Source organism: Talpa occidentalis, unplaced genomic scaffold (genome assembly GCF_014898055.3).
Source record: "Talpa occidentalis isolate TD23 unplaced genomic scaffold, MPIMG_talOcc4v2.1, whole genome shotgun sequence".
Lineage (NCBI taxonomy): Eukaryota > Metazoa > Chordata > Mammalia > Eulipotyphla > Talpidae > Talpa > Talpa occidentalis.
In genome coordinates this window covers 28,879,163-28,905,215 of record NW_026555331.1, presented here as the reverse complement: position 1 = coordinate 28,905,215, position 26,053 = coordinate 28,879,163, and the positions used below count along the sequence as shown (strand labels likewise).

Sequence of the window (26,053 nt, the reverse complement as noted above, 5' to 3'; positions counted from 1 at the left end):
CCAGTGGACTCCACTGGCTTTGTTCCATGGCGGGGTGAGGGCAGCTGTCCAAGAACCAGAAGTGGACTTGCAGTGCCTCTTGGGACCGGGGCCCTGAACTCAGAGTGTGGTTTCCGTGTGGTTTTTTGTTTGTTTGTTTCTGTTAAAGCAAGTCACTGGACTCAAGCCAAGATTCAAAGTGAGGGGAAATAGACTTTTCTTTTTTCTTTTTTAATGAATTCCTATTTTTTTAAAGATGTATTTATTTTTGCATAAAAGAGCTGGGGTACAGGCCAGAGATGTGGGGGGTGAGAGGATTTACCAGAGACAGAGTGGGGGGCAGAACAGGCAGACTGACTGAAATACACTGCTGCAGGGAGCAATGGGCGAGTCAGGAGAGGTCAGCTGTGCCATGTGGGTTGCTCCCTGGCCGGCCGGGGATCAAACTTGTGCTGCAGAGGCTGCGGATTGCTTCATAGTGTGGTGCTTAACCCCTTGCGCCACCAGGGAGGCCCTAGGCTTTACTTTTCGATGGAAGGAGGAGTAGTCACATTGCATGGGAAATAAGGCCTGTGCCTGCATCTTTGAAGACAGCATGCCCACATTTTCATGCTCTGCAATTCATCCATTTTACTCTCCTGTCTTGCACAAACTCACAGAAAGAGATGTAATATACTGCATAATTGTTTATAACAATGAAAGTGTAAAACAATATAACTTTCCAGGGGAAAATGGGAAATAAATTTCAATTTATTCATAGAATACATTTAGCAATGAAAATGAATGACCCTACATATGAATCACCTTGAATAATTCTAAAAATAGGTTGTTTAATGAAAAAATGAGGTTGGAAAGAGTATGAGTTAGTTTTAAATTTACCTTTTGAATTTTTCAGGTAGGCTAGTAAGATTTTTGTTTTTTAACTTCTGTTTTCAAATGAAAACTTACCTCTGGATGCCTTTATTAGAGTTTGGTCCTCTGAGAGGCTTTTATCTGAGTGGCCAATTACATCTGTACTATTATTTTCTGGCCAGACTGAGTGCTTTGTCTGGGGTTGACCATCATTAACAACAGGCTGTACTTAGCTTGTTGACCACTGCAAGTGTAGCTCTTAGTGCAGTTTTATCAGAAATGTTGGTAAAAATCTAAGAGTACAATTTCTTGGGATATTTATTTAATACCACTGTCTGTATTTATACCAGCTTAACCTCTCTGAGTTTGTTTCTGTAAAATGCGGAAGATGATATATGCCTTGTAGAGATGTTGGGAGGATTGAGACAACAATGTAAAAACATTTAGAGCAGTCTCTGGTTTACGGTGGATGCTCTGAAAGGTTAGAAAAAGTACATAGAATGGCATCTATGTTCATTTCACTTAACGACTAGGTAGGATTACTTTAATTACAGTGGTCTTTTGAAATTATGAAAGTCATTATAATGAAATAAGATAGTTGCTTTCTATTTAAGAGAAATGCCAAGTGGCAGAAGTTAAACAGGCAGAGGTGGTAGAAAGTTTATAGTTGTTCTAATAAAGGCATATTAAATTGGAAATGATACTGAAAGATTTTCATTTTTAGGCATTCTTTTGTGTTAGCATGCTTTTACCTACTTATATCTAAGTAGATTTGGCTCTGGCCTTTTTTCCCCTCCATGCATGGGTGCATGTATGTTGGGGTGGAGGAGAAAGATTGTGTAAGAGGGTTGGATGTGTCTTTTTTTTTTTTTTTTAAGATTTATTTACTTATGCATACAAGAGCTGGGTCACAGGCCAGAGATGCGGGGGGTGAGAGGACTCACCAGAGACAGAGTGGGGAGCAGAACAGGCAGACTGACTGAAATACACTCCTGAGGGGAACAGCGGGTCTGAGGGGAGCAGCGGGTGACACAGGAGAGATCTGCTGCACCATGTGGGTTTTTCCCTGGCTGGCCGGGATTGAACTTGTGCTGCAGATGTTGTGGATTGCTTCATAGTGCAGTGCTTAACCCCTTGCACCACCATGGAGGCCCTGGATGTGACTTAGTGGAAATCTTTAGAAAGGGAGATCCACAGCCTTTCTCACTCAGATTCGAGAGTGACAACACAGTCTTCTCTCCCCTCCTTTATATTTTGAAATACAAAGCAAATTGGCATGATATTTTTTGCAAATTTGTCAATGTTCGAAGGCAGAAATTTGAGGAGATATACTTTGGTTGATTATAGATTAGAATTAACCATCAATTTGACTAAACTTATAGGACTTGCTAAACCAGATGCAGTTACTGTTCAAATGCATTAATTCAATTATTTCGCAAAGGTAAACTTTATACTTCATATTTATTTCTTATTTTGGTTTTAGACTTTAAAAGTTTAAAATAGACCTGTATGTGTGTGACTCTCACTTCTTTTGTGGAATCAAAGTGTTGGTGACTGGCATTTTGCATAGTCTCATTTTGGATAGTCTCATTTAGGATATTTTGTACTTGAAAAATTAGATACCTCAAGTTTGAGGTCTTTGTTGTCTCTTTTTCCTAATAAATTATCTTTTACTATTTTACATGATTTTACTTGGAGGTATTAAAATTGATTTTGCATGGGGTCATCTGCCAATGTTGGATTAATTTTGAAACGGTTATACATATTGTGTCTCTGAAATACTATAGAAACAAATGATATTAAATATATATATATTTTTTACTTTGTTTTACATTTCAGAGTCTCTTGATTTTAGAAGTAAGTGGTGACAAACATGACTGAGTTCTGGCTTATATCAGCTCCTGGGGAGAAAACATGTCAGCAAACATGGGAGAAATTGCATGCAGCAACGACAAAGAACAATAACCTTGCTATTACTTCAAAGTTCAACATTCCTGACTTAAAGGTAAAAACCTACACTGTGCAATAATAGTGGATGAGTTCCCCAGGGAAGGGAGGACAGTTGTCTCTGCCTACATTTTGGAAGGAAAGATATACCCAAATTCCTACAAAAGAAAATTCATTAACATAATTTAAAATCTACTTTGTTCTTTCCAACCTTCCGATTTTAGGTAGCGAGGAAACAGATTTCAGAAGTAAACTACCAAAATAAAGTAACATTTTCCCAAAATTGTTTTGTACTTTTCTGAAAACTAAATTATGATGAGAAAGTGTATGAAGATATTTGATATATTACCTTCATAAGTATGATTTTCAGAAGTGAAAAATGTTAGTACGTTATATTCCTAGATAATTAGTTTTTCTGTTGTTAGAGTCTTATAAGTCTTACAGTGCTTTCTTTCTTTCTTTTTTTTTTTAAGATTTTATTTATTTTTGCATAGAAGAACTGTGATGTAGGCCAGAGGTGTGGGGGGTGAGAAGATTCACCAGAGACGGGTGAATGGGGAGCAGAATACGCAGATCTGCTAAGATACATTGCTAAGGAGAGCAGTGGGTGAGACAGGAGAAGTCTGTGTGGCATAGCTCCCTGGCCGGAGCTATTGTGGCTATTGTGGCAGGCCCTCGTGGTGATGGTGCTTAAGAATTAACCACTAGGCCACCAGGGAGGCCCTGATTCTTATAGTGCTTTCTAATGTTGTCCCACTAGCACCTCTTTAATCATATTTGACAAATATAACTAGTTATTTAATGTAATCTATAACATTTATTAAAGATCAGTAACCTAGCAGCTTTTCAGTGAAGCAGGCTCCCAGTAATCAGTGATTGAACTCATGTAAAGAATGGAAAAGATCATATTTATTATTTGCTGGCTAACTAAGTGAGGCTGTTGTAGACAGCACTCATTTTAGACATACTTAAAATTATTGGTTCTTCATGTTTGGGGAATTACGAAATCCTTTGAGATACTAATATAGACTATGCATTTCTTCCAAAACATGCTCATTTACACAATACAGTTTTGTATGTAAATTCAATTACAAGCCCTCTAATGCACAGACAGAGAACTCCACTGAAGAGCTACTGTTTCCAAAATGCCGACAATAATGTAAGCCAGCGTTATATCAATGAAAAAGAAAAAACACAGAGCCACTGTTGTGAACCGGAACTTCAGATTGTCCACCATCACTGGGCAGTGCAAGCTGAAGCACATGCTTGCCTTTGTAGAATCTTCATGTCTTTAATGGCAGTTGTACCCATGAATTAGAGGATAATCTAGTACAAATAAATGACTTTGAAATGTTTAACAAACATTTTTTAATTATGCTTGCACATAATGAGACAAAATATAGAGAACGTTGTGGACCCTTCAAATCAAAATGTATCATCTTGTAAAAAAAAAAAAACAGTGAAAACTAAGTAATAAAATGCTGTATTTTCCTTCTAGGTTGGCACACTGGATGTCTTGGTTGGCTTGTCAGATGAACTGGCTAAACTGGATGCATTTGTAGAAGGGTAATGTACTTATTGCATAGATAGAGTAAGATGAGAATCACTGTAATCAGGCTGCCTGGACATGATCACATGTTTATTATCACATGTATTCTCTGCTTATTGGGATAGTTTTAGAATGTGATGACCATTTTTTTTTCTTTCTAAATCAATTTTTAAAAAAAATTATGTGTACAAGAGCTGGGGTACAGGCCAGAGATTCAGGGGTGAGAGGACTCACCAGAGACAGAGTGGGGAACCAAACAGGCAGACTGACTGAAATACACTGCTGAAGGGAGCAGCGGGCGAGACAGGAGAGCGGGTGAGACCCACATAGTTTGTCATGTGGGTTGCTCCCTGGCCGGCCGGGGATCGAACTCGTATTGCAGAGGCTGCGGATTGCTTCATAATGCGTTGCTTAACCCCTTGTGCCACCAGGGAGGCCCTGTAAATCAATTTTATGAAGATATAGTTTGTATACAATATAATCTACTTGTTTGAAGTTTGATAATGGGATTCTTTTTAATATTTTTGAGGTGTATTTCATATACTTTGCAGTTTATCTATTTGCAGTGTACAATACAGTGACTTTAGTATATTCAGAGTTGTGTATCTATCACCACAATGTTAATACATTTTCATTTACTCCCCCAACCCCCAAACATTCTGCTCTCATTAGCAATTATTCCCAGTCCCCAGCTGCCTACTAATCCACATTCTAACCATATATAGGTAAACCTATTCTGGGCATTTCATATAAATAGAATTATACAGTATGTGATCTTTTGTGACTCACTGCTTTTGCTTAACATGATGTTTTCGAGCTTCATCTATGTTGTAACACATTTCAATATTTAACTTATTACCAAATAATACTCTGTTGTAGAAATATATAGTACATTTTATTAATTCATTCATCAGTTTTGGACATTTTGGTGTTTCTACTTTTTTGGTGCCATGAACATTTTGGGTACAGAGTTTTGTGTATTCATATATTTTCATTCTCTTTGGTATGTGCCATTGAAGAATTTGCTAATGGGAACACAGAGTTTGGGAAGGGTGATGAGTGGAATTGCTTGATCACATGGTAACTCTATTTTTATCATTTTGAAGCTGTTTTCCAAAGTGGCCATTCATTTTGCATTATCACCTGTGGTGTGTGAAGGTTCTAATTTCTCCACATCTTTGTCAGCACTGGTTTCAATCTATCTTTTTTATTATGGCTTATATCATTTTTTCTGAAAATTTTCTTCTTCCCTAGGTTTATAGTACCTCAGCATAGGACTATTATTCAAATTTAGCCCTTTTGTCAGTTTTTTCTGACCCTGTTGGTTCATGTTGCAGGAATTTTTTAATTTGTCTTCCAATCTACCCTCTCTGCTGTTGAGCATCTGAGTAATTGTCCAGAGTCCTGTTTCAACCATGTCACTCCTCTCCCTAAAGTCTGACCCCACAGGCTGTCCATCTGCAGTCTGGTACTGGCCTACCTTCCTAGCCTACACACCCCTTCCAGAATGACATTTCTGCATGCCTGTTGCTTTTCTACCTTTCCTTAACCTTGACTCGGGCAAGAAAAGACTTTCTTTTCAAGTAATCCTTTAAAAACCATTTCTATGCTTCATTACCCTAATCATGAGCTGTTTCAGCTTTCTCTGATAGTGGCTGGAAATGATGCCTTTTGTTTCATGCTTCTCTGGTAATCTCAGTTGGCATTTACCACAGGTTGAATTGTATTTAGTCATTTGTGTGTTTTGGTGGCTCTCTAGTTGACTTTTAGCAATGCGAAGCTAGTTGTTTTTGTCTTATATGCTTTTATTCCCTACCCCATGTCTGGAGCCAAACATGGACACTGGACTCCAGCTCCTAGGCACCATCTTCCTAGTCACAGTTACACCATTAACTGGGTTTGTTGCTTTGGTTAAATCATTTATTCTCTTTGCACCTTGGTGTCTGTTTGTGAAATGACGGCATGACAAGGTGATAGCTAGGTGCCTTAGTAGTTTGGGCACTGTCGTTTCCTCCACAGCATTGCTCCTTGCCGGTAGCAAATAGTTAATGAATAAATCACAGAGGAATTTGTTCTTCCTCATTATTGTTGCTTATATCCTTTTGCCTGTTGTCTCCCTTTCATCCTAAGTGAAAGCACGGTGTCTGGCATAGGACAGGTACTTGGTGAATATTACCTCCATGCCTCTCCTTTGTTCTTGGTCTTTGCAGTTGGATTTGTTGCCCAGTTTCTTGGCATATGAAGAATTGCTATTTCCAGACTGTCACTAGCTTCCCATTAATTTCCAGACTGTCACTAGCTTCCCATTAATTTCCAGACCAACAAACATACTGCATATAGTCCCCTTAAAACTGTCCAGGTATGGGTCTTCCCTGGTGGTACAAGGGGTTAAGCATCGCACTATGAAGCAATCTGCAGCCTCTGCAGCATGAGTACGATCCCCAGCCGGCCAGCGAGCAACCCACATGGCGAAGCAGACAATTCCTGTCTCACCCGCTGCACCCCTCAGCAGTGTATTTCAGTCAGTCTGCCTGTTCTGTTCCCCACTCTGTCTCTGGTGAATTCTCTCACCCCCTGCATCTCTGGCCTGTACCCCAGCTCTTGTATGCATAAATAAATAAATCTTTAAAACAGAAAACTATCCAGTTATTCAGTAGAATTTTGCATATAACAAAATCTTGGTCCAGTTATCCTTAAAATATTGTTTATAGAAGGTAGGACCCATTCGTTTTACATTATATAGGTATGTGTAATGGGAACATATTTAGTCAGATTCTTTCATCTTAGAGCATGGACATTAGGTCTATTCCTGAAAATGATTGTTGTTTTTTTTTTTTCGCTCTCAAGGGTGGTTAAGAAAGTGGCTCAATATATGGCTGATGTCCTAGAGGATAGTAAAGATAAAGTTCAGGAGAATCTGTTGGCCAATGGAGGTAAGCTGACATTTCATGATTTGATACTAACTTACAGAAAGTGAATGACTTAGCGACAAAAAAGAATGTGAAAAAAATCTGTGGCTAAAGATATTAAATGTTATATAGAAAGTAGCAATTATTATTGAATTTGGTAATAGTGTCAGTTTATAGCTTGTCCCCTGAAACACAATCTCATATAAGATAATCTCATATAAAATATAACTGCTTTTATGTGGTTGTCATGTCTTTCCAAAAGCAATATTACTTCTTTTGGCGCCTGTTTATAAATGTGTTTCCAAATTGTATTTCTCAACATTGTTCTAGTTGAATACTTGTTGTTTTTTCTAGCTTTTCAACTGCTAAAGCCTTAGAGTAGAAATTATTAACTTTATTGTGGAGTTATGTCCCTTCTCCTCAAATTTGAATGATAATGACTTTCTCTAATTTCATTTCTTCTCCTTGCAAATAATACTCAATAAATATTTAAGTCAATAAAAAATTAACAGTTTTTTCTTGTTCTTTATTATAATCATGATCCTGATTTAATTGTTTACTGTTAATTTGCATTTTGGGTTGAAGGACAGGACAGAAGGTGGCTGTGTTAACGTAAGGTGCCTTTACTGTTCTTCTAGGTAATTTGCTGCACTAGGGCACTCCATTAGGAGGAATGAAGTTTGGCAGTCAAGGTGTAATGCATTTAAAGTTTCTTTTGGAAGTACCTTCTGTGTTCTTGACTCATTGGTATTATGTAAAGAGACATTAAGAAGAGAAAGATTTTTTGATCTGGATTACTCATGCCAGTCAGCCATATTGGCATTGGTTTCCCTGATCTTGAGCCCAGTATACATGTGAAGTAAAGTTTTTTTACTAAATTTTCAGGGAATTTGTTGAACATTTCTTTGGCTCTACTTTTTTTATTCTTTCCATTTGTAAGTGAAAAGGTCCTGTTTTGAAGATTGTTGAAGTGTAGGTGCCTGGTAACAGTCAACACATGGTTTTAATAGATGAGTTCATTTTTTAGTTTATTTGGGTAAGTTGGCAAGGAACATACTTTTGCCAAGTTCTGCTTATTGAGACAATTTGAAGGCATTCCTTAACCTTTTTGTCTCTTTTTCCTACATCTGAGGCTTATCATGGTTATGTACATACACCATTCATTAAGTCATCTAGTCAAAAGGAGCATTTAACATGTAAAATTTTGAGTAAGAAGAGATTAATTTACATTATAAGTTAATTTTTTTAATTAACTTGTGGCACTTAATATAGTTTCACGTTTATTTAATCAAAACGCTTCAGAAATGACAACACCTTTCCTGATTTTCTTAATGCCAGTATCAACATTAAAATCAATTATTATGGGGCCTCCCTGGTGGTGCAGGGGGTTAAACACCGCACTATAAAGCAATCCGCAGCCTCTGCAGCACGAATTCGATCCCCTGGCTGGTCCAGGAGCAACCCACAATGGCGCAGCAGACCTCTCCTGACTCACCCGCTGCTCCCCTCAACAGCGTGTTTCAGTCAGTCTGCCTGTTCTGTTCCCCACTCTGTCTCTGGTGAATCCTCCCACCCCCTGCATCTCTGGCCTGTACCCCAGCTCTTGTATGCATAAATAAAGAAATTTATTTATTTATTTATTTTTAAAGATTTATTTATTTATTTATACAAGCACTGGGTACAGTCAGAAGTGCGGGAGGGTGAGAGAATTCACCAGAGTCAGAGCGGGGAGCAGAACAGGCAGAAGGACCGAAGTACACCACTGAAGGGAGCAGCAGGCGGCAGGAGAGGTCTGCCGGCCATGTGGGACCCTCGCCCGGCAGCTGGGGATCGAACTGGTGCTGCAGAGGCTGCAGGCAGCTTCGCAGCCCAGGGCTCAACCGTTGCGCCACCAGGGAGGCCCAAAGAAATATTTTTTAAAAATCTATTACTGTGTAGTAAACTCTTAAAAAAAAGTCTGTTGCTTCTCTTCAGTAATTCATTTGTTCCCTTATTTCAGTTGACTTGGTTACTTATATAACAAGGTTCCAGTGGGACATGGCTAAATATCCGATCAAGCAGTCCTTGAAAAATATTTCTGAAATAATTGCCAAGGTAAGATAAAAAATGACATAGATAAGACATGTTGATTTATAGTGACTTTGTTTCATAAATATTTAGCCATGAAATACTTTTTAGGTTCCAATAAGACAACTTGAAAACTGCGAGTGTTCGTTCATCTGTAGGTTCTTGGAAGCTAGCTTTAAGCAAATGGCGTATAATGAAACCAGGTCCTTGAATAGCCTTCTGCAGCATCTTCCAGGAGTGTTTCTTTCTTGTCAATGGTCAAAACAGTATTTTTCAAGGACCTGCTGTTTGTAAATGGGGGTACCCATACTACAGCCTGGCTGAAGAGATGTTAACAAGCATAACACTTTCGTGTGTAGATAATCTGAGTTATATAGTTTCTTATTTACATGCTTAACATAAATGTTGCATCAACATATTGTTTAAATAAGAAAAAAATTAATTATAAATTGTAAGAGTAACAGAGGAAAATTGGAGTCTGGTAAAGATGAGTCCCTTCAGGTGGATGATAATAGTCACTTTAATCTGTATTGTTATACATTAATGACTTAAATATTCAACTTTGTGGGTTTTCTGATGCCTATGATGTTCAGTATGGATCCTCTACCCAGAAAAAATGTGCATGTTCATGTCCTACATGATTTTATGTAGTTTCAGGGTGTAAACATCCTGGAACTCATCCATCAACTCACCAAGTAAGAGCTCCTTTTCTCTTTGGTCCTTGAGCTTGAGAGAAAATGTTAAAGTCTTACCAGAAACCATCATAAGGCAAACAGATGAGGATCTGTTAATTGTTTGCCAGTATTTTTATGATATAGGGTGAAAAGCATGGTTTAAATGAACTGAATCAACTTCCCTTGAGTTCCAGTGGCTTTAGTTGCACAGTGTGCTATATATATGTAAATGAGTAGACTATCAAAGATTTAACTAAAGTCAGTATAATTTAATGAAAATGCAGATTTTGATAATATAGACGATCTTCTTACTATAACTGAGTCTTAGTTTTTTTTGGATCTTATCAAGGATCTAGTCTTCTTACTAATACTGTAAAAGCAAAGAATGCAGGCTCAGAGAGGTGAAGTGACTTACCCCAGGGCTGCACAGCTAACTGTGGTAGAGCCACGTTGAGACTAGTTCTTCAGAAGTTAAATCTACTGCTTATCTTTTTGAAAAGTCACCTTTTGTAACATTTCTAAATTAAATTCCATTATAGTTTTTATTTCATTGAGAAAATATTTTGTGTATTAATAGAGTTGTGAACAGTAAAACTATATAACTTAGCTCCTTTTGAAAATTAATCCTTCAGCCTTATCCATTAAAAGTCTTGTAATTAATCTCTAAATCCAGTTTAGATTGGGTTTAGTTTAGATTGGGATTTCATGTACATGGTTTAAGAAGTGTGAATCAGTAAGCTAGTTAAAATGCATGTGGACTAAAACATTATAATCAGTAAAGATTCCTGTGACCATTACCGTGGTTATTAAGAACAAATTAGTTTTTTTCAATGACCTTTTTAAGTTGTGCTTTTAAAAATAATAGAATATTCTTACAACGGGATTTTGTATGTGGTGTTTTTTTTTTTTTAAATTAATGTTTAAGTACAGTTACTTAAACTTATTAATAGAGGCAGATTGAGTAAAATTTTCCCTATTTTTCTTCTTTTTCTTTTTTAAAGGGAGTAACTCAGATTGACAATGACCTGAAATCCCGAGCATCTGCATATAATAACCTGAAAGGGAATCTTCAGAATTTGGAACGAAAGAATGCGTAAGCTCTCTTTTCTGAAAATAGAACACACTTGTTTTTGCTGATATTATAGTGTCACTATTATGAGGATGGCTTTAAGCATTAACTATTCAAGATATGCATTCAGATCCAGAGGGAAGGTTGGTTGGATACTGTCCATGGTGCAAACAGGGCAAGTCATTTTCATTATGAAAAGATCAATACTGGCAGACCAAATGAAGACTGGTTTGAAGGAGATGATTATTGGGTTAACTAACCAAAATTGCCTGGTGTCAAATGATACCCAGGGAGAGAGGGGAAAGCCTAAGTCTTATGCTTAGATGATATAATTCCATAATTATGATGATATTGACTTTAATTGCTACCTAATGAGTAATAATTTCCTAGTTAAGATAATATATATGTAATCAAGACAAGAGTTGAGTTACCATAATTAAAGCAAACACAAAGAGGGATACTAGAGGCAAATTTTGATCAATGTTGACATTTTTTGGTTGCAGGGTTGGAAAATATTGGCTAAATTTTGACTTCTGTAGAAATGTATATATTGTATGTGTGAATATAATTGGTTTGCTATTTTTTTTTTTACTTGTGTTATGAAAGCACATAATTATCAGCCTAATGGTTTCTTTCCTATTCTTCAGGGGAAGTTTGCTAACTAGAAGTCTAGCAGAAATTGTGAAGAAAGATGACTTTGTTCTTGATTCAGAGTATCTCGTCACATTACTGGTTGTAGTTCCCAAGTATGTCTTTTTATTATGAAAGGTTTTTATTTGTTAAAGTAGAAGAAAAATGTTAGTGTGTAATATTGTAATTTTAAGTTTTCCGTAAAACCCAGTGTAAAGGGAAGGTCACCTTGTCATTCATTCTGTAAACCAACATGTGCTCATGTCACACATATAGTAGAATTTTTTTCATAACTTGGTAATGGAGATGTTACTGCACATTCAGATTCCATATCACGTTTAGCAGCTTAGTAGCGTTAGCTCATTAAAAAATTAAGTAATGCTAAATTCTTTTTTTTATTATTATTTTTTAAAGATTTATTTATTTTTATACAAGAGCTGGGGTACAGGCCAGAGGCGCGGGAGGGTGAGAGGATTCACCAGAGACAGAGCGGGGAGCACAACAGGCAGATGACTGAAATAAACTGCTGAGGGGAATAGCGGGCATGACAGAAGAGGTCTGCCACGCCATGTGGGAATCTTGTTGGTCAGCCGGCAATCAAACTGGTGCTGCAATGGCTGCAGCAAAGGCTGCAGACTGCTTCACCGCGCTGCACTCAACCCAATGTGCCACCGGGGAGGCCCAATGCTAAATTCTTAATAAATATTTTAGATTTTTCAAAATAGGAAACTCTTTGTTTTGATTTTCTGAAAAATCTTTATGACTGACTAGAATAAATTAAACCCTGTAGAAGCAAAGGATCAGCAAATTTTTCTCTGTCAAGGGCCAGTTAGTATTTTAGGCTTTGCACATCATATGATTACAGCTACATAACTCTACCTTGTTGGCTTTGTGTTTAGAGCTGAAAGCATCCATGCATAATATATAAACAAATGAATATGGCTGTGTTTCAGTAAAGCTTTATTTACAAAAGCATAGTTTACGGGATTAAATAACCCTTTAGAATCTCCTTTAGATTAGGCTCGTATTACTTAACATTTGATCATGGTTAATTTTGGTAAAATCAAAGCTCTGTACACTTGTAGGAATGCTAGAACTTTGTGTGTGTGTGTGTGAGAGAGAGAGAGAAAGCGAGAGAAAGACTGACTCTGACTGAGAGACTGTTAATGCTTTCACTTTTGATTTGCCTGAAGTGTCACTATTGGGCTATTTGGTAGGGAATTTGGAAACTCTTCAGAGCATCATCTCTATGCTCTTCATTTTTGTTTGGTTAGGAAACTGGGAATATTGGAAACTGATGTCTCCTGGAGAGTAGTGGAATGCACCTCCATGGAATCTATAGTGGCCACAACATTATCTGACTTTTGCTTTTCCCCTTTCCTGAAGAGAACAGGCTTTTCAGTTTTCTTTGCACACATGAAGAAGGACTTAAAACTAGGAGTTTGGCCTCTACGGTTCTATTTTGTGTTTCAGTTGTCACCCATTTTTGCTATACTAGAATGCTGATTATAATCAATTTCTGTGTTTCTATGATATGTTAGAAAATAATCTTTGCCATGATAAAGGATTTGTCTCATTGAACTTTTATTTTAAATTAGTATTTAAAACCAGAAATATTCAGAGTCCTAGGGTAACTTATATAATGAATTATTCTCTACCTCAGCCCACAGATACTGTAATTCTTCATTTTAAAGAACAATTGTATTTTCTCTCCCCACATCCCCAAAAGCCAGGTCTTTAGAAAATGTTACTGCATTGTGTTCAATGGCAGTGCAGCTTCCTGACACTTCATTCAGCATTGCCTAATACTTTGTGCTATCAGTAAATAAAGTTTCATCCAGCCCTTTGTAATGTCCAGGGCATAGAAATGATGATTTCAGCTTGACATTTTTCTTTTTTTTAAAAATGAAGTGATGTAAATCAACCCTAAAGTTTGAAAATAATTTAGAATCTATGCTCACCTTCTTTTCTCAGCTCTTTTGCAGTAGTTACTGGATATGAGAGTGGTGAGTTGTATTTCCCACTTCACTCAGTATATTTAAAATTCATGTTCAGGGCCTCCCCGGTGGCGCAGCAGTTGAGCGCTGGGTTGCGAAGCTGCCCGCGGCCTCTGCGGCGCTGGTTCGATCCCCGGCTGCTTCCCGGCCACCGGCGGAGGATCCCACATGGTGCGCAGACCTCTCCTGCCGCCCGCTGCTCCCCTCAGCAGTGTACTTCGGTCCTTCTGCCTGCTCTGTTCCCCGCTCTGGCTCTGGTGAATTCTCTCACCCTCCCGCGCTTCTGACTGTACCCAGTGCATGTATAAACAAAACAAACAAACAAACAAAATAAATAAATAAAACATGCCTCTATAAAAAAAAAAAATAAAAAGATTTTTAAAATTCATGTTCAGTAAGAAACTCAAATTTTTTTCTGTTAAATAGATTTGAGGTGTGCTGTAGCCCAGTTTCCTATTTGTCCCTTAGTTTTCTCTCTTTCTGGATATGGCAGGAAGTAGGACTTGTTTTTCTTTTCTGGTGCTTATTGTACCTTTTCTGCAGGTTAAACCACAACGATTGGATTAAGCAGTATGAAACACTCGCTGAAATGGTGGTTCCAAGGTCTAGCAAGTAAGTAGTTGTCTTTGTAAAACTTGTCTTTCCTAGAATTCCTTTTCTAGTTTGGATGGTGGGTTGGGAAATACCTTTGCTATCTTTCCTTTGTGATTTTAGAACCATCTTCTTCACTTTATAAATTAGTGAGTTATCTTAACTCCTAGTTATCATAACTTTAGAACTGGAAGGGGCATCGCACAGTCTGATTGACCTACTCATGTTTATAGATACAGAAGTTCGAGGCCACAGAGCTGAGGTAGTTTGCCCAGAGTCACACATCACGTTAGCGGCAGGGCTAACACTAGAACCCAGGTCTCTGGTATGGTACTTTTTCTGCTACACTGTGCTACCTTCAGAAAACTATTTAATATTTATTGCATATGTAGTATATGTCTGTAATTCTTCATTTATCTTGCAAAGAAAGTGCACCAAAAATGGCTGCTGGGGTACCATATGGAGCTCCAAATATTCACCATCACTTTCCAGGGAGCACAGAGTCTAACTGATCTGTACTTGCTTTTAAGAAAACCCAGCCTTTTATTAAGAATTTTTAAATTTATAGGTTAACATCTATTGTCTGATATTTACATAAATTCTGTACAGTAGTGTGGCAATTAGCATTCTTACTCTCCTAGATGAGAAAGTCAAAATGCAAAAGAATTGAATAGTTGCTAAGGCGTATGGCTGTCTGTGTGTCCAGTGGCAAAGTTAGGACTAGAACTTGTGTCTTTTAATACCAGGTGCTATACTCTGATGCTATGCCATGTCTTTTCCCCCTCTAGTCTGCCATTCCACGCAAGATGTTCTTTGAGAAAGTATTAAATGCAGTGTATATGCACCACCAAAAGATACTGTATATGTGCCTTAAGAGGTGGCAGTACAGTGAAGGAAAGGTGGATGAGAAAGTAGAGAAGTGGTGTTAGAAAGGTCAGGCCCATGCAATATTTTCTTTTCCAGTTTCATTGTGTCATATGGGAGGTAGCTTAGTATAATGGAAAGAGTCCTCGACCCAGGGATCTGAGTTCTATTGCTGGTTCTGCTACCACCTTGCTGTGTGATCTGGGGTAAGTCTTTTAACTTCTCTGGGCCTCATTTTCTTTGTCTGTAAAATGAGTGTAGTACTTTCCCTGCACATCTTGTGAGGTTGTTTTAAAGCTTGATAAGTTATATGAAACATATGGTAATATGGTTATTATTGTAGTTTTACAGGTGTTGAGTTTTAGAGAACTAAACCACAAACTTGTGCTTATTATGAATTGTTCCCATTTAGAAGAATAACTTCTATTCACTCCAGCCCTTCACATGCTGAGTTGGAAACTGAGATTAGTTTTGCATTGAAGTTACTTCTATCTTATACCTGTGTGCTCTGTAGGACATTAAAGCCGGGAAGATTGACTTTGTGTCTGCGAGGCAGGGTGCGGAGGAGACCATGGACCCACTGCACACAGAGTGTTCTTGAAAGTTGTACCTATGACAGGCCCACGTTTCAGGGGAGTGGTGTATATGCTAGCTAAAGATTGCTAGTCTCAGATTTATTCTGTAAAAAGAACTTTAAAAATACTACTTTAGAGACTTTTATATTTTGAAATATACTTCAGTAATTTAAAGGGAAAAAATGTCAGAACCTGTCTTCCCACTGAGAGGTCCCCACCCTTACTCACTGAGAGAAAATATCTGTTGTACCAGCTCCTCAATTCAGAAGACATTTGGAATCACTAACTTGAAAACCTACCTGTTCACATGTAATCACTGAGAACAGTAGCTCCGCGTGGCACACAGACTTGGGTGGGTTAGGTTTTTTTTTTGGCCCACTATTCAGAAAAATCCTTATAACCTGATGCTGGATTTTTTTTGCTCTTCACATTACCATTTTTAAGTTACTACTATGTACTAGTTGTTGTTTGGGTGCTTTATTACATAGTAATCCTCTCATTCTTGCTTCCTGGCATACTTGAATGATTACTCTTCAAGCAATGAAGATGAAAGTGCAATGTTGAAGTAAAAAAATAGATGGAAAATACCATTTCAAACCTTTTCAAGTGGAAAGAGACAGTTCCGTTTAAAAAAATAAACATAACTTAGATATTTGTAAGATATCCTACACAAGTTTTAATACATTGGCTAAGGTGGAATATTGCCATTTTTGTGTCATTAAGTACAGGGATGGATATTCTATGAGTGCATGTCAAAGTTATAGCCAAAGAAGTGGAGGGTCAGCGGCTGTTCTGCTCTTTTTTGTTGAAAAAGTGTTGGAAAGAGATGCTTTTTCTCTTATGCTCTCAGAATTATCACCTCTCTTTTGTTTGTCTACATTTGCTGCTTTGCTCTGGTTTTGGGTCATGGCAGATGGGCTCTTACCTCTCTCCCCTCATTTAATTTTTTTGTGTCATTTTTGCTTCACAGTACTTGGTGGAGCCATGTGAAATTGCCATTTTGTAGGTTAAAAAAACTCAGATATCAACAATTTTATATCATCAGCCTACTTTAAACTTTCCTCCCCTCCTCACACCCACTGGTGCTGCTTCAGTTTAGAACGGCCACTGTCTCTTGCTTGGACCATTGCAATTATCCTTAGCTGGTCTCATCTCTAATATTTTCTCCTTCTCATAAGTCTTCCACACTGCTGTGCTTTTCATCTTGGGTGGTCTGCAATACCTATTTAAAACCCTGCTCTTCCTTACACACACACAAACACACACACACCCCCTTATTTCAGGCACTTCCCTGTAGGCATCATGTTATTCTGCACCTAATGCATGTGTGCATGGATTTCTGCTTAGAATGTTCTCTCCTTTGCTTGACTTTCACACTTCTACTTCTTGGCATCGCTTCTTTGTGAAACTTTTTTGAGTCCTTTCAGAGAAAGTTATTGCTCCAGTTTTTCGCCCCAGTGTATCACTCACACCTTCTGTTATAGCACCTATAGCTCTGAATTGTAGTTACCTATTTATGTCTGGTTCCTTTATTAGACCTGTGCCTTGAGGTTAGGGAGCCATGGCTTATTAGTTTTTTAATAAAACTAATTTTATTCCCAGCAAGAGCTGGGCATACTTGTAGAGGTTTAGTGCTTGCCAAATGACTCAACTCCATTTTACTGAGACTTGTGGTTCACTGTTTAATACAGTTTTAAGAAACACCTTTTCTGGGGAGAGGGAGGAAAAGCAAATGGCTTCTATTTCTTTATTTTTCCTTAATTAAGTAGCACAGTAGGATTTAGTCATAAAAACAACTGAATTTTCTCTTGGCTTCTTTGGCCTTAGGATTTGAGCAAGCCAAGCAGATTAGCTAAGGCCCAAGCCTCTGCCTGACAGATAGGTCCTTGACAATAGACATCTTACCTGCCTTTTGAAAAAGGACCCTGTCAAGCATCAGATGCTTTTCAAAGGGGCTTCAAAAAGTGGAGGGTGATGTAAGTTTAAAAGATTGATATGATGATGGTGGAATATTGCCAATGGCTTAGTTAAATTGTCAAGTTAAATTGCATTTGTTTTGATCTTAACCAGTTTGCTTGTTAACTGAGTCAAACTGGCAAACCAAAAGATCATTTAAGGTCTTTTATCAAGTTCTAGCCACTTGGCTTTGGCCTTGCTTTGGATTTAATAGGCACTGGGAGTAAGAACTAAGGGTAATAATTTTGAAAGGAGGAGTAAGCATTCTGTAGTGGCTGAGTTTCTCCCCATGTCAGTGATGAAGTGATCAGTACTATTGAACAATTCACTGTGTGACTTCATGTAAGAGACTCTGCATATGAAACTCTCTGTGTAAGTAGCTGCAGGTCATTTTGAGAGCCAAACTAGGATTACGCTGTATGTGAGCTATACAGTTTGTCTTCCCAAACTGAAGTTTTCCCCACAAATTTACACAGCAGTTCAAATTTCCTGATAGTGTGTCTGGAAAGGTCTTTCCAGTGAGGTTCATGAAAATTGTGACTAGATAGAAGTTCTGACCTCACTAGAATCTTCTGAAGCCTAAGCTGGAGCCCTGAGATTCATAGAGTGTTTTTTCAGAAGTTAGACAGTTGCGTTTTCCAAAATTTATGGGAGAATAGGAAAGATCTGAGTTCAGTGGTACTGGCAAGGCAGAGAGGGTGGGCCAGGGCTCTGTGAGGCCCAGCTAGACTGGAGAGAGTAAAAGAGAATTGGTATCCAGCAAAGAGGGTGCTGACCAAGGAAGCAAGGAGATTCTGGAGACAGACCAGCTACTGGGCAGTTTTGCCTTGGCCAGCCTGGCATTGACCGATATAAAAGCCTGACTTTCAGAGTTTGGATGCTTTAGTTGAGTTAATGTTTAATTTCGTTGGTTAAGGAGAAGTAAATGTATTTATGAACTATGGAGGGATTGTAAATAAAAACTTCATAAACATTCAGAGTCATCAGCATTAGAGGCGACACATACGAGTAGCATTGCGGTGGTGTGGGAAGGGCTGCCATCTCCTCTTGGGCCTTCTCCTCCTTCCTGTTTCTAAATTCTGCCCTTAAACGTGAATGGAAGTAATAAATATAAAGCTGTAAATGGCTTTGTCTTTTTTTCCATAGTGTTCTCTCAGAGGACCAAGACAGTTACCTTTGTAATGTCACCTTGTTTAGGAAGGCAGTTGATGACTTCAGACACAAAGCCAGAGAAAACAAGTAAGATTATTACTTTTTAATTTTGTGTTTGTTAGATCACCCATACATGGTATGGATAATTTTTTTTTCCTTGAAATTTAGATTCATCGTTCGTGATTTCCAGTATAATGAAGAGGAAATGAAAGCAGATAAAGAGGAAATGAACAGGCTTTCTACTGACAAGAAGAAGCAATTTGTATGTGTTAATATTTAATATTATAAATGTTAAGTAGAAGAGAAGTGGTATTGCTTTTCTTCAATTTAAAAAAAAAAGTTTCCCTAATTTTGCTTTTGAGACATTTTTTTCCTATTAAAATGAATTTTCTCTTAAGCTAAGATCTATGACTAGTTTCTTCAAATACATACTTTAAAATTACTTATTCCTTCTAAATCCATATCAGAAATTGATTTTAAATTTAGTGTTTGGGTTACTTCCCCTGAGAGAGAGAGGAGTTGTTTTAGTTAAGCAATATCTTTTTTCTGTAAGAATTTTCATTTTCTTGAGGCAGGATTTTTTAATGCTGCAGTGTTGTAAAAAAGTTTGTATTTAAGATGTGGAGAGTATGTTCTATGCAAAATGGGGAACAGGGATGGAATTGTGAAAGTGAACTTTCTTGTTGTCTTCAAGTGCAGGATAATTGTGAAGGGTAAAAGCTTGTATGGAAGGGGATACATGATGAATGACAAAATATTTCTCTTCTCATACAAAAGAAAGTAAAGGCTAATTCCATATTAGTTGGGAGAAAACTGACCCTAACCAAGTAATGTCCAATAAAATGAACCAAAACCCCTTTTGTTTATTTATTTAATTACTTTTGTATAGTTTTTATTTACAGAATCTTCTAGTGTCTGGTTTCTAGTAGGTGTTTCATGAGTAAATATACACTAGAGCCTTATGCTACAGATAGTGTGAGTTTTACCCAATCACCTGCACCATCATATACTAGAGGTTCTTTCTCTTCAAAGGAAAAGAGAGAGGCACTTCCAGATCTGGTTTCAGGCTTGCTTGGAGCATAGCAATTCCAAAATGCTTATTTAAACCCATTACACTTTTTTATTTTTGCACCAGACACCACTAATTTTCCACACCCTCAAACAAGTGCCGCACCACATCCCTGGTCCCTGTAAGGAGGTGGGGTCTTGGCTCCTTGCCTGCCTTTCCCTTCTCTGTGCAGCTGCATGACAAAAGCTCCCCTTACTCAAGGTTTCTAAATATGGAGCATCCAAGTGGGAAAACTGGGACCATGGATTTAAGGGTCACTGGAGGCCACAAAGACCTCTTACCTCTTTACAAGCCCTTCTCTGTTCCTGCATTTCACATCTCCCCAGTCTTTGCATGGGAGAGGCCTCTGAAAGAGATCCCAACACACAGAAGCACAATCCCAGAAACTCTGGAGAAGGAAGGTGCGAACATTGTACTTCTGGCCAAAGGAGACTAGGGTGGGGTCAGAAGACATTTAAAGAACAGATACTTTAACATAAGATTTTCACTTTTTGCGATTATCTTTATTGCTTATGTTAATTGGTACATGCAGTTGAGCCTACTGATGTATTCTAAATAACTGTTAGCTGAATTGATTATTATGTCAATTTTAAGAATGGAAGGGGGGGATTTAGGATACCCTTTTGAAGAGGTATTTTTATTTACTACTAGAAATCATACTAATATTTTAAGTTCTAATACTTACATTGTATAATGGAATCATTAATTCACAATGAAGAGTTTTAGAAGTCTAGATCAACTTTCAAATTTTATAGACGAGAAAAACTAAGAGACCCTGGGGTATTAAAAGACTTACCTACATAATTTTCATTGTTTCTGACAAGTGTTAAGTTGAATTCTACTTTAAATGTATGAAATGTTTCAGAATATTACATAGTAAATTCAGATTTTTATATTTTGGTTTTCAAATTTAGGGTACCCCTATATTCTGTGCCAGTTTAAACTACTTTTTCTGTGTAGTGAGTAGGTTCAAGGAATTTTAGTGTCTACTGAGATTGCAGAGTAGTAGTTAAGCTTTCAGTCTAATTTCAGGTCATTATCAAGGATAATGAGAATGATGAAACATTTTAAAGTGAATTATAATGTGATACAGCATCTTACTAGATAGTCACTCCTTAAAATTATTTTCTTCATCTCATTTCTAATTGCCATTTTCCAGACCAAATTTATGGTGGATTTTTTTTCTCCTTTTTATAGGGACCACTTGTGCGGTGGCTGAAAGTAAATTTCAGTGAGGCGTTTATTGCATGGATTCACGTGAAAGCATTAAGGGTTTTTGTGGAGTCTGTTTTAAGGTAAAGAAAGTTAATGGAGAAACTTGGAACTAAAGAGGTCCCTTTATATTGGATCTCTTTATCATAAAGTACAGTTCAGTAATAGGAAACTGATTTGGAGAAACTAAAAGGTTGGTCATGAGAGACAGATTGTCAATTTCATATGCTTATTACATGCATGATAGTCTTGCCCTAACACCAGGTTAGGAAAAAAGAGATCTATGGTACTGTAGTTTCTTATGTGGTTAATTAATTTAAAAAAAGATTATAAAATATTAGTTAATGCTTGTTTAATAGATCTTTCAAGTATTTTACATATAATTTGATACATAGTATACTAATGACTTTTTTGCAGACGTCATTTCCTATTAGCCTAAAACATTATTAGTTTGAGATCCTCTCTACATGTTATTCACATGAGAAATAGTTAAAAGTACTTATCTTCAGCCATGCTCACTATTTCTAAATTTCTTTGAATTTTCAAAATAGATGTGGGTAATTTCATGTTATTTACATGGGTGGGACTAGAGGGAATTATGCTAAGTGAAATAAGTCAGGAGAAAGACCAATACTGGATGATTTCACTCCTATGTGGACAAAACAAAGAAACAGAGAACCAAATCAAAACAAACCCTAAAGTGCCTCCCTGGTGGCATAGGGGTTAAGTCTCGGTGCTATCACTGGCCCTGCCAGGAAGCTGACCCATATGGTGCAGCAGACCTCTCCTGTCCTGCCTCTGCTCCTGTTAGCAGTGTATTTCAATAGATCTGCCTGTTCTGCTCCCCACTCTGTCTCTGGCGAATCCTCTCAGCGCGCCCCCCCCCCCACCTCTGGCCTATACCCCAATTCTTCTGCACAAAAATAAATAAAATCTTTTAAATAAAAAACAAACCCTCGAAATCTTTTTTTTTTTTTTTTTAAAGATTTATTTATTTATTTATACAAGCACTGGGTACAGTCAGAAGCGCGGGAGGGTGAGAGAATTCATCAGAGCCAGAGCGGGGAGCAGAGCAGGCAGAAGGACAGAAGTACACTGCTGAGGGGAGCAGCAGGCGGCAGGAGAGGTCTGCACACCATGCAGAACCCTCCTCCAGTGGCCGGGGAGCAGCCGGGGATCGAACCGGTGCTGCAGAGGCTGCGGGCAGCTTCGCAACCCAGCGCTCAACTGCTGTGCCACCAGGGAGGCCCAAACCGTAGAAATCTTACTGTAGAATTGAGGTGCCAGATGGGAAGGGAGCAAAGTGTGGAAGACTATGGGTACTTTGGAGGTGGGTGTGGTGTGACAACATACATCTGAACAGGTGTCAGTCTGAGTCATGTAGTGTTGCATACCAGCGTTACCTTGGTACAAATAAAAAAAAACTCATGTTGGTTATTATGTCGAAGGTATCTGCAGGTTTACATATTTATCACTATTTCATAAGGGTATTATTTGTAGATCATCTTAAAAGTTGAAGAGTAATTAATTACTCTCGAGACAATTTGCCCTCCTTTTAAAGAAGGCTTTCTAGTGGGCAAGACTAGAGAAAGTTTGGATTTCTAGGTTTATTAAACTTACAAATGTGTTCATTAAAATGAGATTCCTTCTCCCTGTTACCTGAGCTTTAGAAAATCTGTGTGTTTGCTTGTGTTATATACTATTATATTTCTGCTTCTTCTTAAGGTATGGCTTGCCAGTAAATTTCCAGGCAATGCTTCTTCAGCCTAATAAGAAAACAATGAAGAAACTAAGAGAAGTATTACATGAATTGTATAAACATCTAGACAGCAGTGCTGCAGCCATTATTGATGTGAGTGCTTTGTTCATAGCCTGGTACTACAGGAACTGGAATAATTTCAGAAAAAAAGTGCTGGGGTAGGATAGATAGAAAAGGGGTGGTAAATACCTTGATATATTTTGAGGTCCTCGATTTGTTAGATAAATACAGCAGGTAATTTGCCTTATGTATCCTGTCTTATGCTAGTTGGAGCTGTGCTTTGCTTCCTGGTATTTCTAAAACCTAGTCATAAATCAGACGTTTATACCTGTAAGAAATACAGAAATAACCACTTACACTACTTTTTTTCAAAAATTATAAATTGCGGAGAGAAAGAAAATGGTTATTTTGACTTTATTTGGTAGAAGCCGTAGAGTCGATAGGTGATTTTAAAAGGAATTTTCACTTTTCTAAGACAGTATGTGTTTTTATCTTTTAAACAAAAGATATGAACAAAGTGGATTTTTTTTCATTTGTGGCTGTTTTTTAAAACTTTCATGGGTTTTCATATTTTTTCTTTCAAATATCACTGATTTTTCCTTTAGGTTGGGATGGTGGTGTCTCACATACATTATTAGAACCCACAAATAATAATTTTTTTCTTGATAGAAACAGTCGCAAGAAGTGACTGTACATTTTCATTTTTACGGAATTATTGATAAAATATTAGGTCTAACTATTTGAAACATAATTTCAAAGCAGAAGGTCTTATACCATGCATATTTAATAAAGGCTGTTTTAAAAACCACACATGGTTTATTTTTATAAAACATTTTATAAGACTTGTATTCCATAAACTCAACCCTAACTCTCAGATGGTGAAAACAGTTTTCCACAATACACATAAGGGATGTGTACACACACACAGGCCTTGGGGTCAGAGAAAGCTTGAGTGTCCCTCTGCTACTCGCTGTCTGTGTTCCTGGAGCAAGTCAGCCTGAGCTTGTCTTGTTTCCTCATGACAAAATGGAGATGACAATATCTAACTGGGGTTAAATTAGCATAAATGCATGAATTTAGCCTAGGGTGGGTGTTCAATAAGACGGTAAATGGTAAGACTGTTTTCTTATTTCTCTAAATACATACTTGAACAATTATCCGTTTTTTCCATAGGCTCCAATGGATATCCCAGGCTTAAACCTGAGTCAACAGGAATACTATCCCTATGTGTACTACAAGATTGATTGCAACTTGCTGGAATTCAAGTAAAAATGCACTCTCCCGACAATCCTGTCCTTGTGATGGTGTGTGCTAACAGAAATAGGCTGCAATATGACAGTGCTTTTAACTCTGTTTCTCTTTGCTTGCTTCTTACCCCCATCCTGGTGAGTCCTCCAATAGTAATCTACTTCTCAACATTTTCTTTTTAAAAGAAAATATGTGTCTTGTTTCTTTTTATTGATCAGGTCTGTAAATGTGTACTAAAAAAAAAATCAGAGTTTATTTATAAACAGAATAGTTTATTTAAAGAGAAGGCCTTTCCTCATCAATATCATGGTATGCATTAATTCCATTCGTTACTGTTGTGCACAGAAGCCTGTTTACAGGAATGGTGTAGACATTTATGCCATTTTGTTCACTGTATTTAGTGTAGACATAATTGTTCATAGTTATTGAATTGTGATGTAAAGAAATGTGATGATATTCAAGTATGTGATTTCTGAATGTTTCAAATTACAATCTCTGAGCACTGTTGACACCCCACAGGAGAGAATAAAATTGCCTGTGCAAAGGTGTATTGTGGTGTGTGTAACTTCAGAAGATTCCAGTTCAGTATGAGAGTTTAATAAATGCCGTCAGAGCCAGCTTGCTATGATACCCTCAGGGTTTTGTTACATATGGAGGTGTGACCATTTATGTCTGACTTGCATATGATTTAAATGTGCCAAATTTGGGTCAGAGACAAATTTGAAGATTATTTTTGAACATATAATGGTATTTTCATTTGGGCACTATAGACTGAGTTTTTTTTCAATAGGAAGCAGGGCCAATTTAAATAAGAAGCAGGGCCAGTGAAGAAAGTAGAATGATGCAGCTTAGTCATTTGTTTTGTCTATGTCTTTGACACATGCTCCCTTTTCATGATCTATGATTATAAAAGCCTTTCTTTTGACATTTACAGAGGCATTGCTGGCCTTTAAAAAATCGCTGAGTTAATGACTTAATTCAGCATCACGGAGAGTTTTTAAAAGAGGGTTTGTGGTGGTGCTACCCTCTGTGCACTCACAGTCTTGTAAATGGGAGAAGGAAGTTTACATTTTATTTTAAGGGCATTACGAACTATTTTATTCCCTCTAGGAGATTAGTCTCCAAAGTCCTTTGTACTTAAAAAGTAATTGTAAACTACAATCAAATACACACGTCTATAAGGTAAAATGTGAGCGGTGACTCCCTCCTCCCCCAGTTTCTTCTTCCTACGGAAGTTTACGTTTTCTCCCGGGCTTTTTTCTGTGTCTTCACTACATGCATATATATATATATATACGTGTATATATACGTGTATATATACAAATATACATGTATATATATACAAATATATACAAATATACGTGTATATATACACGTATATATGTATACACGTGTGTATATACACACATATATGAATATATGTGTGTGTGTATATATATGCATCACACACATACATAATTTATTTTTAGATTCAAAGAGGATCACATTGCATATATTCTCAATTGCTTTTTTGTTTAGTCTATCGAAAATGTTTTTACTTGTCAGTGTATCTAGAGCTACCTCATTCATTTCTTCGAGTACAAGGTTAATGTGCATTTGTGCCATAATACGTTGAGCTGAGTGGATGAGCATCAGGCAGGTTGCAGCTTTTGCTCATCACCACAGTAGCATCCTTGTGCGGGCAAGGTTGGGTGCTTTTACTAGTATCTCTGTAAGATGGATCCTGAAAGTGGGATTAAATTTTGGTATCACTGCCAAGTTATCTGTCAGAACTTTAAATTCAGGGCATATTTGGAATGCAGGTTTTTTAATTTTTAGTTTTATTTGGAAAAGAGGAAGCTGAAAATTTTTCACTTTGATGTCAAAATTCTGGCTCTCTTTTTCTACAAGTGTTCCTTGAGTTTTACTTTCTGTAAAATGGGTATAATCTCTATCATGGTGGAATGTGTTTTCA

General features: G+C 37.4%; 1 protein-coding gene across 4 annotated transcripts in view; it reads left to right on the top strand.

The window, feature by feature from the left end:
* ATP6V1C1 (ATPase H+ transporting V1 subunit C1) overlaps window positions 1–24,943 on the top strand; it is a 136,834-nt gene extending 111,891 nt beyond the window's left edge. For all 4 annotated transcript variants that reach the window (XM_054692048.1, XM_037503008.1, XM_054692047.1 and 1 more), the window contains 12 exons: window positions 2,671–2,836; window positions 4,277–4,344; window positions 7,175–7,260; window positions 9,236–9,330; window positions 10,979–11,070; window positions 11,694–11,792; window positions 14,217–14,285; window positions 18,806–18,898; window positions 18,980–19,073; window positions 21,078–21,175; window positions 22,818–22,944; window positions 24,025–24,943. In XM_054692048.1, coding sequence (XP_054548023.1) covers window positions 2,705–2,836; window positions 4,277–4,344; window positions 7,175–7,260; window positions 9,236–9,330; window positions 10,979–11,070; window positions 11,694–11,792; window positions 14,217–14,285; window positions 18,806–18,898; window positions 18,980–19,073; window positions 21,078–21,175; window positions 22,818–22,944; window positions 24,025–24,120 — 1,149 coding nt within the window. In that variant the 5' untranslated portion in view covers window positions 2,671–2,704 and the 3' untranslated portion in view covers window positions 24,121–24,943. The remainder of the gene's footprint in view (window positions 1–2,670; window positions 2,837–4,276; window positions 4,345–7,174; window positions 7,261–9,235; window positions 9,331–10,978; window positions 11,071–11,693; window positions 11,793–14,216; window positions 14,286–18,805; window positions 18,899–18,979; window positions 19,074–21,077; window positions 21,176–22,817; window positions 22,945–24,024) is intronic.
* Window positions 24,944–26,053: the final 1,110 nt, after the last annotated feature.